The sequence below is a fragment of the Tenrec ecaudatus genome, chromosome 11 (genome assembly GCF_050624435.1).
Source record: "Tenrec ecaudatus isolate mTenEca1 chromosome 11, mTenEca1.hap1, whole genome shotgun sequence".
In the NCBI taxonomy this organism is placed as follows: Eukaryota; Metazoa; Chordata; class Mammalia; order Afrosoricida; family Tenrecidae; genus Tenrec; species Tenrec ecaudatus.
The window spans coordinates 83,701,363-83,718,199 of record NC_134540.1 but is presented as its reverse complement, the minus strand read 5'-3'; the positions used below and the strand labels follow the sequence as shown (position 1 = coordinate 83,718,199).

Below are 16,837 nucleotides of genomic sequence, written 5' to 3'. Positions count from 1 at the left end.
AATCTTTGGACTACAGATTTGTGGGAAAGCTTGCTCAATTTACATATTATGCTTCACAAAGTTTATGTTCTACATCCTTGTTTGGTGAGTAGTTGTTGGAGTCTTAAAAGTCAGCAGTCATCAAAGATACAACTATTAATCTCATCTCAGCTGGAGCAAAGGAAACCAAAGACTCAAAGAAGAAACAAGTCTATCGGACTAACAGTCCATAACAGGGTCAGCAAGCTTTTGTGATGGAAGAGCCAATCCTGTCCCTCACCATAATTTTAAAATCATTCACGAGCTACTAAGTATGTTTTTACAAACAAAAGAAATCACTATCATCTGAGTAATGGCCTTTAATTATTTTCAGTTTTACTTCAGAACCACAAGTTCATACTGAAAAGCAGCATATGGCTCCAGAGATTCAGTTTGCCAATGCCTGCTCTACCCCGAGACCAGAAAAACTTGATGGCACCCAGCTACCACTACCAACCATTCTGATAAGGCCACAATGGATCAATCCTGATAGAAAGGAAGAGAAATGAGGGACAGAATTCAAACTCTCAAAATGTCCAGCCTTAATGGGCTGGTTAACACAGACTACAGGACTGTGTTCGCTTCGGCAGCATATACTAAAATTGGAATGATATAGAGAAGATTTGCATGGACCCTGTGGAAGGAAAACATGCAAATATGCAAAGCGTTCCATAATAACACACACACACACACAATACAAGGCTTCTGGGCACTTTCGCTCTAAGATATTCCATAAGCCCTGAACCAAAACTATCTTGAGGCCACATTTTAGCTGAATATCAGATTGGTTCATAACATAATTACATTAGTGAGTACTGTCCATCTTTAAAAATCATCTGCAGGAGACCGAATGATCAACAGTCACGCTAAAGCAAAGAGAAACGGGACAGGGAAACCACATTTCTAGAAATGAAACATCCAGAACACAATTAATGAGAAATCTATAACTAATGTCTTTGAAAAAGAGGTGACTGTTATTTGGGAGCCTAACTTGCTATGTAAACTTTCACCAAAAACTGTCACACACAGTCCGCCCACATGCAGTGATGCCCACATACGAGTACCCGGCGTGAAGACCGTTACCCATGCTACACCATGCTTCAAGACAACATTTCATTGATTTGTCATTAGAAATCAATATTTCACAATATATAATTACATATTGTTTTTGTGATTAATCACTATGCTTTTTTTTAAAAACAATTTATTAGGGGCTCATACAACTCTTATCACAGTCCATACATATACATACATCAATTGTATAAAGCACACTACATTCTTTGCCCTAATCATTTTCTTTTTTTTCTCCTCTTTTCTTTTTTTACATTTTATTAGGGGCTCATACAACTCTTATCACAATCCATACATATACATACATCAATTGTATAAAGCACATCCATACATTCCCTGCCCCAGTCATTCTCAAGGCATTTGCTCTCCACTTAAGCCCTTTGCATCAGGTCCTCTTTTTTTCCCCCCTCCCTCCCCGCTCACCCCTCCCTCATGTGCCCTTGGTAATTTATACATTGTTATTTTGTCATATCTTGCCCTATTCGGAGTCTCCCTTCCCCCCTTTCTCTGCCGTCCCTCTCCCAGGGAGGAGGTCACATGTGGATCCTTGTGATCAGTTCCCCCTTTCCAACCCACTCACCCTCCACTCTCCCAGCATCGCCCCTCACTACGCTTTAATGATGTTCAATTTGTAACAATGAAAATACATCCTGCATATCAGATATTTACATGACAATGCATAACAGTAGCAAAATTATAGCTATGAAGTAGCAATGAAAATCATGTTATGGTTGGGGGTCACCACACGAGGAACTGTATGAAAGGGTTGCGGCATGAGGAAGGTTGAGAACCGCTGGTCTAGATGGTATTAAAAATCACCTCATGTGAATGTGAAAACTGGAGCAAAAGGGACAAAGGAAGAATCAAGGCCTTTGAATTAGAGCGCTGACCAAGAATCCTGAAAGAACCAGACTTGCCAAGGAACAAACCAATCGGCCTCGGAGGAAGTACCACCAACACACGCCTTAGAACGCAGATGTCAAGGCTTAATTTCATGGATTTGGACACGATGCAATGGTGCAGGAACTGATGCTCACTGGGAATGGGGGACAGGGAATTGGGGAGCAAACAAGGAATGCAGAAGGGAGGAAGGAGCATTCGAACTAATTGTGATTAATGTATACAGAACTCTCTATACAGGCGACTTAACTATGATATGTGACTGTTGTATCAAGAAAACTATTTTCTAAAAGAAAACTATTTTTTTTTTAAAAAAACACAAAAAGAAAACTATTTTAAAAAAGGAAAGAAAAAAACACAACTTTGACCAATGGCTACCACGGGTGAAGGAGGAAGACTCGTTGTCTAGGGGGCACTGAGTTTAACGATGGTGGCACAATTTGGAAAGATTTCAATAATGCTTGTACAACATGAAGAGTATAAACAATGGCACTGAATTATATATACACATAGAAGCTGTTGAATTGGTCAATGTTTTGTTGTGTATCTTTGTGCCACATTGAAAAATAATGACATGAATAACAATGAGTACAAGGAAAAGGAAAATGTTCTCAAATTGACTGTGGTGACGATGGTACAACTGTTCTTGAGGTGAACCACTGAACTGCGTGACATGTGGACAGAGTGCCGATGAAAAAGGAAAGGGCATCATGGGAAGAGGAAGGAAATGGACCGACATAGTGGTTACACCAATTTTGAGGACTGCGCAGGACTGGGCAGTGTTTCACTCTGTGTACAAAAGGGTCACGAGGAGTTGAGTCCTCTCAGCGGCCCCTACCAACTACAGCACGGTAAATTGTAAATTTCTGTATCGTGTAAAATTCTTGATCTTGTACATTTCTTTAACCAATGTCGTGCAACAGAAGTGATGCCATAAATAAGAAGCCTGGGCATCACAGGCCTGGTATCTTCCCTGTTCGGCTAGGACTCTCTGGCCTCCGTGTAAACAGGCCTGGGCTAGCACAGCATGCTAGAGGCCCTCATGAGGACCACAAGGAGAGGCTTCCATCTTGTGGAGACCCCATGTAGCAGAGTAAAATTGTCCCCATAAGATTTAGCTTGTAATATCTATGGGCATACATTGCCAGGTCTTTTCCCCGTGGAGCCAGTCGGTGAATTTTACCAATCTTTTGACTAGCAGCCAAGCACTTCACTGCTGTACCCGGAGGACTCCTCCATCCCAGCCTGGTTACATAAAACGGGCTGTCTCAACCACTAAGTACTATGCAGCAATCGACGACGAATGCAGTCTAATACGCCGCAATTCCCTTCTCAAGTAAAGCCAACGCTCAGAGCGTAAATAATAACACTTGTGACGTGGAAACAAGCTGGCTTCATAAGAATTTACCACATGCCAGACTCTTTGCTAAACCGTAAGATTAATTACATCATTAAAATAAAATTGCTAACTCGTAGCGACTCCTGGAGTTTCCAAGACTGCGCCAGTTTACAGCAGTAGCCTGCCCAGCCTTTCTCCTGCATAGCTGCTGGTGGCTTCAAACGGCGAACGTGAGGATCACGGTGGCTCGCTCATCACCACTCCATGACCAGGGCTCCTCTTTGGGTTGGCAGACGTCGTCAGGTGGGTTTCTATGTGTTCCATCTGAGAAGTCCATATATGTAGTCACCTTTTGTGTTGTTGGAGGAAGTGTCTACTTTTCTATGTTCCTAGTCCTTCTCCAGGGACTGGTCTCTCCTGATAGTATGTCCAAAGTATGAAAGACGAACCATCCTTGCCCTCCCTGTCTCCAAAGAGCTCTCCGGCCTACTTCTTCCAGTAGATAGATTTATCCTTTCAGCAGTACCTGGTACTTTCAATATTCTTCTCCAGCACCACAATATAAATGTATCTTTTCTTCTACGGTCTGCCTTATTCAATGTCCAACTTTCATATGCATATGGTGCGATGGAAAATACCATGGCTTCAGTCAGGTGCATCTTAGTCCCCAAAGAAACATCCTTGCCCTTCAATACCCTAGAGGTCTTGTGCAGCTGATTTACCTAATGCAACATGTCTTTGAGCATTGATTATGGATCTAAGTAAGACAAAATCCCTGACTACTTCAACCTTTTCTCAATGTACCATGATGTTAGCTATTGGCCCAGTTGTGAGGTTTTGACTTTCTTTACATTAAATGATAATCCATACTGAAGGCTACAATCCTTGATCTTCATCAGCAAGTGCTTCAAGTCCTCCTCGCTTTCAGAGAGCAAGGCTGTGTCACCTGCATACCGCAGTCTGTTAATCGGCCTCCCTCCAGTCCTGATGAGCAGTCTTCTTCACAATACCCAGCTGCTCGGCTGATTTCCTCAGCATACAGATGAGAGTACGGTGAAAGGATGCACACTGACGCACTGTGCTTCTTCCTTATTTTACACCACGCAGTGTCCCTGGTTCACACACCCGCCTCTTGAGCCACGTACAAGTTCTGAATGAGCACAATGAAGTGATCTGAGATTCCCCTTCTTCTCAAGGTCATCCAGAGTTTCTTATGATCCACACATAGACCATCCATTGCATAGTCAGTGAAACACAAGTACACATCTTTCTGGTAGTCTCTGCTTTGAGCCAAGACCCATCTGACGTCAGCAATGATATCCCTTGTTCCACATCTTCTTCTGAACTTCTGGCAGTTTCCTGTCAATGTGTTGCTGTAACTGTTATCTGGATGATCTGAAGTAAAATTTTACATGTGTGCTATCAATGACTTTGTTCTAGTTTGAGCATTCTGTCGGGTCACCTTTCCTTGGAATGGGCACAACTATGGATCTCTTCCAGTCAGGTTGTCAGATAACTGTCTCTATTCAAGTGGCTTTGAATTTTTATAGGTCTTACACATATACACACATATACATGTTTATACACGCTGTGGAGAGAAAGAGGAAGAAACTACTGTCTCCTGGAAAATCTGGACTACGCGATAGCAGCGAAGGTGGCGGTCATATGATAAAAGGTTGCAAGACCAACGTGTTCATAGCAAATACTTTGTTTTCAACAACACAAAAGGTGTCTGCGTATATGGATCTCTCAGATGGAATACATAGACACCCAACTGAGTACGTCCCAAAGAGAAGCCCTGGTCATGGAGTGGCGATGAGCCACAGGGGTGGCTATGAGTTAGCACTAACTGGCTGGCAGTGCGTTTGGTTTGGGGTTTTGAGTGGGAAGAGAAGATGGAGAAGCTAAAATAAGATCAGTAGCTAAAACCAGACTCGGGCTGACTGTGGAACATCCATCAATTGCTCATATGTAAGTTGTTTGTTAACGCTCAAGGAAATTAAAACAAGTCCACGGGAGCCAACATAAAACCACGAGTCTATCCTACCAGAGTTGTGAGAACATCAAGTACAGATCTGATGCAGTGGACATTGCGGACAGAGACCTAGCGGGCTGTGGGAGACATGAAGAACAGTATTCATAAGAAAGTACAAGTTCAGTGAAAAGACAGGCAAGAAAGACCGAAGCGGATGTTGAAGAGACTCAGAACCTTGCTCTGACTCATGAAGTGGCTAAGGCAAATGGAAGAAGGAATGATGTTAAAGAGCTAAAGAGACGATTTAAAGGGCAGCTCAAGGAGACAGTCAAATATTATAATGAAATGTGCAAAGACCTAGAATTAGAAAAGCAAAACAGACATGCTCAGCATATCTTAAACTAAAAGAACTTAAAAAAAATCAAGCCTCAAGCTGCAATACTGAAAATTTCTATGGGCAAAATATGAAATGTTACAGGAAGTATGAACAATGGAAAGAATACAACAGTCACTGTACCAAAAAGAACTAGTGGACATTCCACTAATTTAGGAAGTAGCAATATAAGAAGTTCAAGTTGCTTTGAAGGCATTAGACAAAAGCAAAGTTTCACCAGGCTGACGAAGCACTGGAAATACTTATTTGTCTATGGCAGGAACTTGGGAAGACAGCTGGTTGGCCAATTGACTGGAAGAGTTCTTTAATTGTACCAATGCCAAAGAAAGGGTATTCAACAGAATGCTCAAATTACAGAATAGTATTTTTGATATCATATGCAAGTAAACTTTTGCTGAAATCATCCAACTATGGTAAAGTGGAAGGGCAGTGAAAAAGAAGAAGATGGATTGACCTGGTGGCTGCAACGAAGGGCTCAAACACAACAGCAATTGTGAGGATGGCACAGGACTGGGCAGTGTTGTTGTGTGTGCATAAGGTTGCCTTGGGTCGGAACCAACTAACAACTACAACATACACATATATGTACGTATGTATAAGTATATATTGGTACATACACACACATATAATTGTACAGATATATTCTATCTGCTAAAATTCTATTTCGAAGGGCATTCATGGAGGTCTAGACAAAGACATGTACATGCAAATATATATAGGAAGATGGGGAAATAGATCTATGTGTCTATATTTATAGGTCAAGTATTAAGTTGGCGGAAGGACCTTGGGCCTCTACTCAAACACTCCCTCAATGCATGAATACCTTCTTTTATTAAATTGGAACTCTATGATGCTCACTCTCCCGACACAACGGCTGGAGCCAAAGTGGGTGAACAAGTAAATGTGGTGAAGAAAGCTGATGGTGCCCGGCTATCAAAAGAGATAGTGACTGGGGTCTTAAAGGCTTGAAGATAAACAAGTGGCCATCTAGCTCAGAAGCAACAAAGTCCACATGGAAGAACACACCAGCCTGTGTGATCGAGTGGTCCCAAAGGGATCAGTTACCAGGCATCAAAGAACAAAAAATCATATCATTGACTGTACACCTCCATGATAGGATCGCTGAAGACAAATGGGTGCATAAGCAAATGTGGTGAAGAAAGCTGATGGTGCCCGGCTATCAAAAGAGATAGTGTCTGGGGTCTTAAAGGCTTGAAGGTGAACAAGCGGCCATCTAGCTCAGAAGCAAAAAAGCCCACATGGAAGAAGCACACCGGCCAGTGCGATCACGAGGTGCCAAGGGACCAGGTATAAGGCATCATGCAAAAAAAAACAACAACGATATAAGTGTGTGTATATATGTGTATATGTATATGTATATATATACCATATTAAATGAAGGGGGAAGTGCAGAGTGGAGACCCAAGGCCCAAGTGTCGGCCAATGGAGATCCCCTCATAGAGGGGTTTAGGAGAGGAGATGGGTTAATTAGGGTGCGAGGTAGTACCGATGAAGAACACAGCTTTCCCCCAGATCCTGGATGCTTCCTCCCCCCAACTACCATGATCCGAATTCTACCTTGCAGGACTGGATAGGGCAGAGGCTGTACACTGGTACATATGAGGGCTGGAGGTACAGGGAATCCAGGGTGGATGATACCTTCAGGACCAGGGGTGTGAGGGGCGATGCTGGGAGAGTGGAGGGTGAGTGGGTTGGAAGGGGGGAACTGATTACAAGGATCCACATGTGACCTCTTCCCTGGGAGAGGGACAGCAGAGAAGGGGGGGAGGGAGACTCCGGATAGGGCAAGATATGACAAAATAACGATGTATAAATTACCAAGGGCACATGAGGGAGGGGGGAAAGGGGAGGGAGGGGAAAAAAAAAGAGGACCTGATGCAAGGGGCTTAAGTGGAGAGCAAATGCTTTGAGAATGATTGGGGCAGGGAATGTATGGATGTGCTTTATACAATTGATGTATGTATATGTATGGATGGTGATAAGAGTTGTATGGGTCCCTAATAAAATGTAAAAAAAGAAAAGAGGAGAAAAAAAATGATTAGGGCAGGGACTGTACAGATGTGCTTTATACAATTGATGTATGTATATGTATGAACTGTGATAAGAATTGTATGAGCCCCTAATAAATTGTTAAAATTTTTTAAAAAAAAAAGAAAATGATTAGGGCAAAGAATGTACAGATGTGTTTTATACAATTGATGTATGTATATGTATGGATTGTGATAAGAGTTGTATGAGCCCCTAATAAAATGTTTTTTAATAAAAAAAAAAGAATAAAATTCTATTTCGTATACAGGCAGTCCTCAGGTTACAAACAAGATCTGTTCCTGTGTGTCTAAAAATCAAATTTGTAGGTAAGCAGGCATAGATGCACATGTCTCTTGTAGAACCTTAATTTAGTGTCAAGAAGCCTGAAGCCTTTTCAATGATTTCAAAGCTGTACGTGGAGCACATAAAAGTGAGTTGCTCTAAGTAGGGGCGAGGAGGGTTGAGTCATTTCACAGTAAGAGCCTGTACAAATTGTCCACAATCTGCAGTTCCTAACCTGGAGAAATCACTATATACATAGATGTTTCTGTTTCTGTAGGTAACCTGATTTGGAACTAGTATCTCCTCCTAAGCTGCCCTTTGAGACAGCTATCGTTCTTTGAAAGCGACAACAGTCACAGCACGAGGAGTAACTGAACATAACATATTTGGAGAAAGAAGCCAAGTGAAATGATTGCTATTAACCATTAAAAAACCCGCTGACTTTCTTTAAAATCCTGGAGAAGTATCTCTAACCAGAGTCTCTCTGAACTATGGGATCGCAACCCTGCTGTGAGGGTCACCTTGTCTCTGATCCTGCCTGGCCCCACCCACTTTTGTAGGTTATCTTTTGGGGGGTTTCCTCTCAGTCTTACTTGTGAGCGCTCATTTTCTCTGACCCAAGAGGGAAAAAACCATCCAGATTGATGATAATTTTTATTAGTATAATTTATTTATTTGTAGCATGTCAGAATGAATTAAAAGAGCATTTGTGTGGAAACACACAACTTAGAAAGGAGAAGAGAGAGAATGATGGTATATTTATTGTTTCACTACAATTGAATGACTTGTTTTAACAAATATTCTTACAATCTAAAATGATAACTAGACATAGCTACATAATCAAACTATGTGAATCATGAGCAACTTCGATTAAAACATCATTGTTACTCATTCCACTCCCTATTCACTGTTAGATATCATGTGGGATAAGCTAGGTTCAGGGAGATACACAGGAAAATAAAGACACTATTATTTTCCTCATTGAGCTTATAAATTAGCGTAGCGGATGACACATTTTTTTAATGGCCAGGTAGTAAAGATTATAAACTTTGGAGAGGGTCACACAGTGCTGTGGATTGAACTGCGTCTCCAAAAATAGGTTATGTAAATCCTAAGCTCAGGGCCTGTGATTATAATGCCTCTTGGGAGGGGGTGTCTGTGTTCTGTTAATGAGGCCGGATTTGTGCAGGCTGTGTTTGGAGTGAGTCAATCTCCTGTAGAACAGACAAGGAGCAGATTAGGACAGGCAAACAAGCAGAGATGGGAGGAGACCTCACGCCATACAGAAAGAACTGCACCCGCTCAGCAGAGACCAGGACCTTTCTCGGCGCTGACAGCAAGTAGACACTTTGAATTAGGGCTTCTAGACTTTCCTAAATCGTAAGAAAATAAATGTCTGTTTGCTAAAGCCACCCACTTGTATTATTTCTGTTAAAACAGCACTAGATCACTAAAACACACAGTCTCTGCTACAAGCCCTCAATTTTGCCATGGTATCACAAAGGCAACTACAGACAAAACATGGAACAAATGAGTACATGGCTGTGTTTTCATACATGTACAAAACAGTAGTAGTGTTTCACTACATACATATCTATCACATTTTTAATGTAAAAATATTAAATGGTGGCAGGTGAATTGAGCTCATAGCTGTAAGTTGCCAGCCCCTCATGTAATGAAAAAGAATACACAAACATGCATTTTCAACACTTTGTGGCAAACACAATCATAGTAGCAAACAAAGGATGCTATGTCAGGATAGTCTAAGACAGCAGTTCTCAGCCTTCCTAAAGCCGCGACGACCCTTGTATACTGTTCCTCATATAGTGACCATCCCCTAACCATAAAATGATTTCCGTTGCTACTTCCTCACTGCAATTTTACTACTGTGATGAATCGAGCAACCCCTGTGAAAGGGTCGTTTGACCCCCAAAGGGGTCGTGGCCCACAGGTTGAGAACCACTGGTCTATGAGAATCAACAAAGATTTCGAGAAATGGTGACAATTCAACAGAATATTTCTACTTACTAGAATCCAACAAACTGTGTAACAAGTTCAATTCTGATTTGGAAAATGTAAAGCCTGTATTAAATAGGAATTGTCTTATGCAGTATTTTCTCCTGATTACATATAAAAAATTTAGCAAATAAACTGCTCAAATACATTTGAAAACTTACCTTGAGTTACTGTTTTAAGAACAATTAAGGTCGATAAAAACCTCAGTGGTAAGCTGGAGCTCCTAAAGAAGGCGGCCGCCTTTGGTCTATTGTCTACCGCATGCTCAACAGAGTTCTCCTGAGTTCCCTTCGTTACTACTCCTTTGAATATGTCTTCACCCAACCTTCTCAAGGTTGATGTCAGAGTGGAATGCTGTCAAAAATAAGAAAATATCGTAATATACTTATTCATGTTCAGAAAAATGAAGAGGTTCTTGATATAGATGAACTATTAAATTGTACGAAGTGCCAATAAAACCATTAAGAAGCACCCAATCAGTAACTTTAGTATATTCTGAATGCTCCAATCAAATATTGATGTGAAAAATAAGTTTAACTTTTCTTCCTTACTCAAACCTACAGAGTTAAAATAGGAACGACTGGAAGTAACAATTTTTTAACCATTTTATTGGGGACTTGTCCAACTGTTATCACAATCCATCCATCCATCCATTGTGTCAAGCACATTTGTACAATTGTTCCCCTCATTCTCAAAACATGCGCTTTCTACTTGAGCCCTTAGTATCAGCTCATTTTCCCCTCCTCCCTCACCCTCCTTCATGAACTCTTGATAATTTATAAATTATTACTTTGTCATATCTTACACTGTCTGATATCTCCCCTCACCTACTTTTCTGTTGCCCGCCCCCCAGGGAGGGGGTGATCTGTAGATCCTTGGAAAATAACAATTTTAACATCAAGTTGTTTTTAAGCAGGTACTTGGCTGGCGTTGGAGGTCCCCTTGAACTGACTCTGCTCACAGCAATGCCGTCTGACAGTATAGAGCTGCCTCATGGGATTTCCTCAGCTGTGGGTTACATGGTGAGCTGCTAACCACAAGGTCAGCAGTTTGAAACCCTCAGCTGCTTTTTCAGAGAAAGATGGGGCTTTCTACTCCCATAGAAAGTTGCATTCTTGGAAACCCACAGGGGCAGTTCCTTCTCAAAAGGTTTAAAAGACAGCTCACTGCCATCCAGTCAGTTGTGACTCATAGTAACCCCATAGGATAGCGTAGAAACTGCCCCTGTGGGTTTCTGAGACTGTAACTCTTTATGGGAGTAGAAAGCCTTAAATCAAGAAATTAAAAACAGCAATTTTCTAAGAATAAAATTAGAATAATTGATACAAGACTCAATTCAAAATATTTAAGAGCCGAGTCTCTAATTAGGAGGCACAGAGAAATATCCATGAGGAGGGGCAGGCAGTCTACCCCACAGCTTCTTTACCCCTGATCATTACCAATCCCTGGTTTACCAGGTACCTTACTGTGGTCCCTATGAGATGATCTGCAGCCTCACTGCCTTATACCTCAGATGACTTCAAATGTCCCACACTGTAGCAATACTTGGAAAATTTGACAATTTCAAAAGAATAAAATATTGGTTACATGAATAAGTCTCATTTAGAATCTCTGAGGGCAGCGGGGGGGGGGGGGGAGTAATGGCATATAAACAAGTCTGAAATGTTCAAATTCAAAATAGGGTTATCCAAAAATCCAAAATAGGAACACCATGCTTAGCACTCTGCTCTACCTTATAGTTTGGTTGCACAGAGCTTACGGCCTTACTAGCTTGTAAGCAGTTATTTAAAATACGATATTTGGTCTCTATTCACAAGGAGCAAGAAGGAGAGTCAGGAATCAAATATGGAATATGTGGCCAATTGCCTCTAGAAACGACTGTCTATTTTGTCATGAGACTAGAAAACTGGATGGTTCCTGGAAACATTCCCTGGACAATTTGATAAATGATATGATAGAATATTAATCAAAAGGGGAAAAATGAGAAACAGATTCCCAGCTCTCATGGAATCTGGATTTTTTTGGAACCATGGAATCTGGAAGAATCCCTGAAAATACTGCTCTGAAATAATCTTTAACCTTAAACCAAAAATAATCATAACTTTTCTTTACACCAAACAACAGTTTACTTTAATAGGTAAAGAATATCTGCTTTGAACATTGTGCTCTGAGTAGATCTATCAATATGGGATCAATTTGAGAGCAGGAACCTAAGAGAGGAGCTAGGAGACTGAAGGGGCAATGTGTTTATGGGAATGGGGAGAAGCAACTCAGAGGTCAGGAAGGTGAGCGCAGGTACACAAATGGAAGAGTATATGTAATCAATGTTACTGAACAGTACACATAGGAACTGTGGAACCCATGTATGTTCTGCTGTGTATACTCTCAACAACCATGAAATATTTAAAGTTAAAGGAAGGGGTTGCATGGAACAGGTAGAGAAGGAAAAACTTTAAAAATGAATTAAAAATGAAGATAAAATCTCCCTTAACATGACATAATTCTTCCACGCTGAGACTACGTTTGGTAACCTCATGTTCCCTGGGTATTGTGACCAATTGACTCCCAAATCTGCATTGCTTCTAAAATGTAGATAGGATTAGTTTTTTTAATTTCTGCACTTAAAATGAAAGATTTTGTGACTGATTCCGATTTTTACAAAACAGGTTTTCTGAGACATACTTAACAGCTCACAGTTCAACACTTCAATCACTGACTGAGAATGTGTGGCCTGATTGTGCATGGCACAACTGAGGGGATGGTGAAAGTCACCAGTGAGTGGGACATCAGTCAGCTTTTAGTATCGCTGCGGTCAGCGCTGTCCAATGCCTTAGGGTAGTCAAGAAACCCACGCAAACATCTTTCGAGTATTCTCTGCTTTCAGTCACGGTCCATATGACATCGGCAACGATAGTCCTCATTCCACACCCTCTGTTGAATCCAGCCGGAATTTCTGGCATTTCTCTTTTAACGTGCTGCAGCAACTCTCTCAAAATTATTTCAAGTAAACTTTCACTTGCACATGTTAATGATATTGTACAATAATTTCCACATCTGCCCGGTCCCCTCTGCTTGAAATGGGCACAAATATGGATCTCTTCCACTGGTTAGTTGTTTCCAAAGTTGTCATCGACGGGTGTTTCCAGTGCTGCTGCAACAGCTATTGAAACATTTCAACTGGTATTCTGTCAATTCCTGGAGCCTCGACTTTCTCTTTTTATTAGTTGGGGTTTCATACATTTATCATTCCATATTTCAATCACATCAAGTCGGATTGTACAACTGTTACAAAACATTCTTTTTTTAAAAAAATCATTAGGGGCTCATACAACTCTTATCACAATCCATACCTACATCAATTGTGTAAAGTACATTTGTACATTCATTGCCCTCATCATTCTCAAAACATTTGCTCTCCACTTAAGCCCCTAGTATCAGCTCATTTTCCCCTCCATCCCCGCTCCCTCACGAACCCTAGATAATTTATAAATTATTGTTATGTCATATCTTGCACTGTTCGACGTCTCCCTTCACCCATTTTTCTGTTATCCGTCCCCCAGGGAGGAGGCTATACGTAGATTCTTGTAATAGGTTCCCCCTTTCCACCCCATCCTCCCGGTATCGCCACTCACACCACTGGTCCTGAAGGGATCATCTGCCCTGGATTCCATGTTTTTCCAAAACATTCTTTTTCTACAGAGACTCCTTGACATCGTCTTCCTTTTACCCCACCACCACACTTCTGTACACATACCTCCTCCACCTGAACCCCGTATTATATTGGCCGTCCCTGTAGCTTCATCAATCCTGGCTTTCATATACCGGAAATCAGAAAAGCATGTAACACAGGCAAGAGGGTGACCTCGAAGAGGGTGGAGCCTGACTTTCACCAATGCTTTCAGTGTATCTTATGACACCTGCTTTCAGCGTCATGGGTTCTGATCATATGCTGCCACTTGAAATGGATGCATGTCAAGAATTCCTTTTGATACAGTGACTCTGTGTATCCCTAACAATGTCTTAGCATACTGCTTGCATGGTTCATTATCTTAGCCAGGCTGCTTGCTAGGTGCTGCCGAGACAGTTCTGACTCATGGCGACCCTATGTACAGCAGAGCAAAATACAGCCTGGACCTGCACCGTCCTCACAAGCGCTGCTACCTTTGATCCCATCGCTGCAGCCGCTGTGTCAATTGCATCTCCTTGAAGGCCTTCCGCTTGCTCACTGCCCTTCGACTTTACCAAGCCTGATGTCCTTTTCCAGGACCTCGTCTCTCCTGGAAATAGCTGAGCTGGAAAGTCTGACCCTCCTTGCTTCGAAGGAGCATTCTGGCCGTACTTCTTTCACGACAGATTTCTTTGTTCTTCTGGCCATCCAGTTCTTTCACCAACATTCTCCGCCAGCACTGCAATTCAAATGTGTCCGTTCTTCTTTGGTCTTCCTAACTTGCTGTCCCACTTTCACATGCCTATGAGGTGATGAAAATATCACGGCTTGAGTCAGCTGCACCTTGGTCCTCAAAGTGACACCTTGGCTCGTCCACACTTTAAAAAGGTCTGTGCAAATGTTTACCCAAGGCAACAGTCGTCACTTTTCTCGACGGCTGCTTCCATGAGTGTTGATTGTGGACCCAAGCAACACGAAATCCTGACCGCTTCCGTCTTTTCTCCACTTATCCTGCTATCACTTGGTCCAGTTGTGAGATACTTGGTTTTCTTTACATTAAGTAACTAGTAGTCCATGTTGAAGGCTGTAATCCTTGATCTTTACCAACAAGTGCGTCCAATTCTCCTCACTTTCAGCAAGCAAGGTTGTATCATCTGCATGTCACCAGTTGCTAATTTTGTCCATAAAAACTTTCAATATTGTAACTTGAGGCTTGAGTTTTATCCTCAGTTCTTTCAATGTGCAAAATGTTTTTATCTCTAGGTCTCTGCACGTTTCATTACAATATTTATAATCGTTGAAAGCTCTGTTCAGAAATTCATCATTTCTTCCATTTACTTTAGCTTCTCTACATTCAAGAACAAGTTTCAGAGTATCTTCTGACATCCACTTTGGTCTGTTCTTTCTTTTTAATGACCTTTTGTGATCTTCTGCTTCATTTCTCTTACCAAGGCTATATTTTCCAACTACCAATCCTTTCTCTTCATGTCCACTGTTCGCATTCCTATCGCTAGTAATTAGCAATGCATTGTGACTGCATGTTGAATCCACTTCAGACTGCTGAAGTGGGTAGAATATTCTAACTTCTTCATCATTGGATTTAATGGCTGGGTCCATGCATTTGAACAATCCTCATAATTAACTAACTGATCTTCCTTGTAAGCAAACGGGTATTTTCTTACTCCTGAACGTATTGTACTCCAAGACAGATCTTGACATTCCTCTTTGGAGATGAATGCAGTGCCATTCCTCTGTAGTTTGTCTGGTAAACCAGACAAATTATACAAATAGCTTGATATATAGCAAACACATGGTGAAAAAGAAGAGAGTAACTGGTATGTTTGCTTCCTGGGTTCCATGGCTCCTAGATTAAACTATCAAGATAAAGTGGTTTTTCTCATTTTTTTTTAACCAGAGTTTTATCAATCCTGACTGGGGAAATAAAATTTTACTGACCTACTACAATTAGGGAAGTTTCTTGGCGATGTAAATGTCTAAGCATGTGACTAATAACTGAAAAGTTAGCTGTGCACCCAGAAGTAGACTGGAAGAAAAGTCTGGTTGATCTGATTTCAAAAGGTCACAGTCAGAAAAACCCTGCAGAGCTCAGTATTCTTCTGAAGCACATGGGTCAGAGCTGTCTTCTTAGCAAACAGTTTACTGGTTTTTCCTACAATTCACGCATGGTGTACATTCTAATTGAAATAACTCCAGGGAAGTGGGTGACATATACTATATACTTTTTTTAAGACTTGGAAACAATTTTTTAAAACAGATTGAGTTACCCAATATTCAATGTCTCATTTAGATAGGATTTATTAAACTGTCAAAACCAGAAATCCCTAATTTCTATTACTTCAGCAAAAGATCAAAAATCAAAAAACAATTGGTCATACATGGGTTATTAAGACTAATCTTATACAGAAATAAAGGTACTCTTATATAATTTTATAAAATTCTAAAACTCAAAAAATGTTATATGAGAGGCTTCAAAAAGTTCATGGAAAATAGAATTAAAAGACAATGAAATATTTCTATGGTAATCTTAAAGACCATTATACATTAAAGTCAAGTCTATGCTATTGAGGAATAAAACATATGAAAGGAGAGAGGAGACGGACAGTGAATAAAAGCATGAGACATAAGTAGAAGTTCTGAAATACTTGACCACATAAAAAAATAGTCAGTGTAAGAAAATGACTTTAAAACAACAACACTAAATAGAGAACTTCTTAAAGAGATATTATTATAAATTACCTGTGTTCCAGCATCTATTTGCCTTAGTGACCAATATATAAACTTCACGAAAGGCTCATGATATTTGGCACTCACAAAGGGCATCCACTGTAGTTGCTCAGAAATCACAGGCAAAAGCTAAAAATGATAGAATATACAAAGGTAAAGTGTATTCAGATGTCTGGAATCAATTATCACACTTTTCCGTACATCCTCTTTAAAAAATAGTTTTCTAAGGAAGCACCCATTAAATGCAATACAATTTGGGAATTAACTATGTGAAGTTTTAAATGTGTTACCTTTGAGCTAAACTATGAGTACATTTTGGAACTTAATCTAAGGAGGTTAGATAGGCAGTGCTACTCTTTGAAATTTAAACATTCAATGGAT

At 40.7% G+C, this 16,837-nt stretch overlaps 1 protein-coding gene and 1 non-coding gene across 2 annotated transcripts in view; one reads left to right on the top strand and one right to left on the bottom strand.

Annotated features, from left to right (window-relative positions):
* CCDC138 (coiled-coil domain containing 138) overlaps positions 1 to 16,837 on the bottom strand; it is a 90,696-nt gene that overhangs the window by 46,857 nt on the left and 27,002 nt on the right. Inside the window, exons 11-12 of the mRNA XM_075563362.1 lie at positions 16,469 to 16,585; positions 10,206 to 10,398 (exon numbers count right to left, since the gene is read on the bottom strand). Of these exons, the coding sequence (XP_075419477.1) occupies positions 10,206 to 10,398; positions 16,469 to 16,585 (310 nt within the window). The remainder of the gene's footprint in view (positions 1 to 10,205; positions 10,399 to 16,468; positions 16,586 to 16,837) is intronic.
* LOC142461942 (U6 spliceosomal RNA) lies at positions 595 to 697 on the top strand. Its single transcript, XR_012787106.1, has one exon. It is a non-coding gene; the product is annotated as a U6 spliceosomal RNA (small nuclear RNA).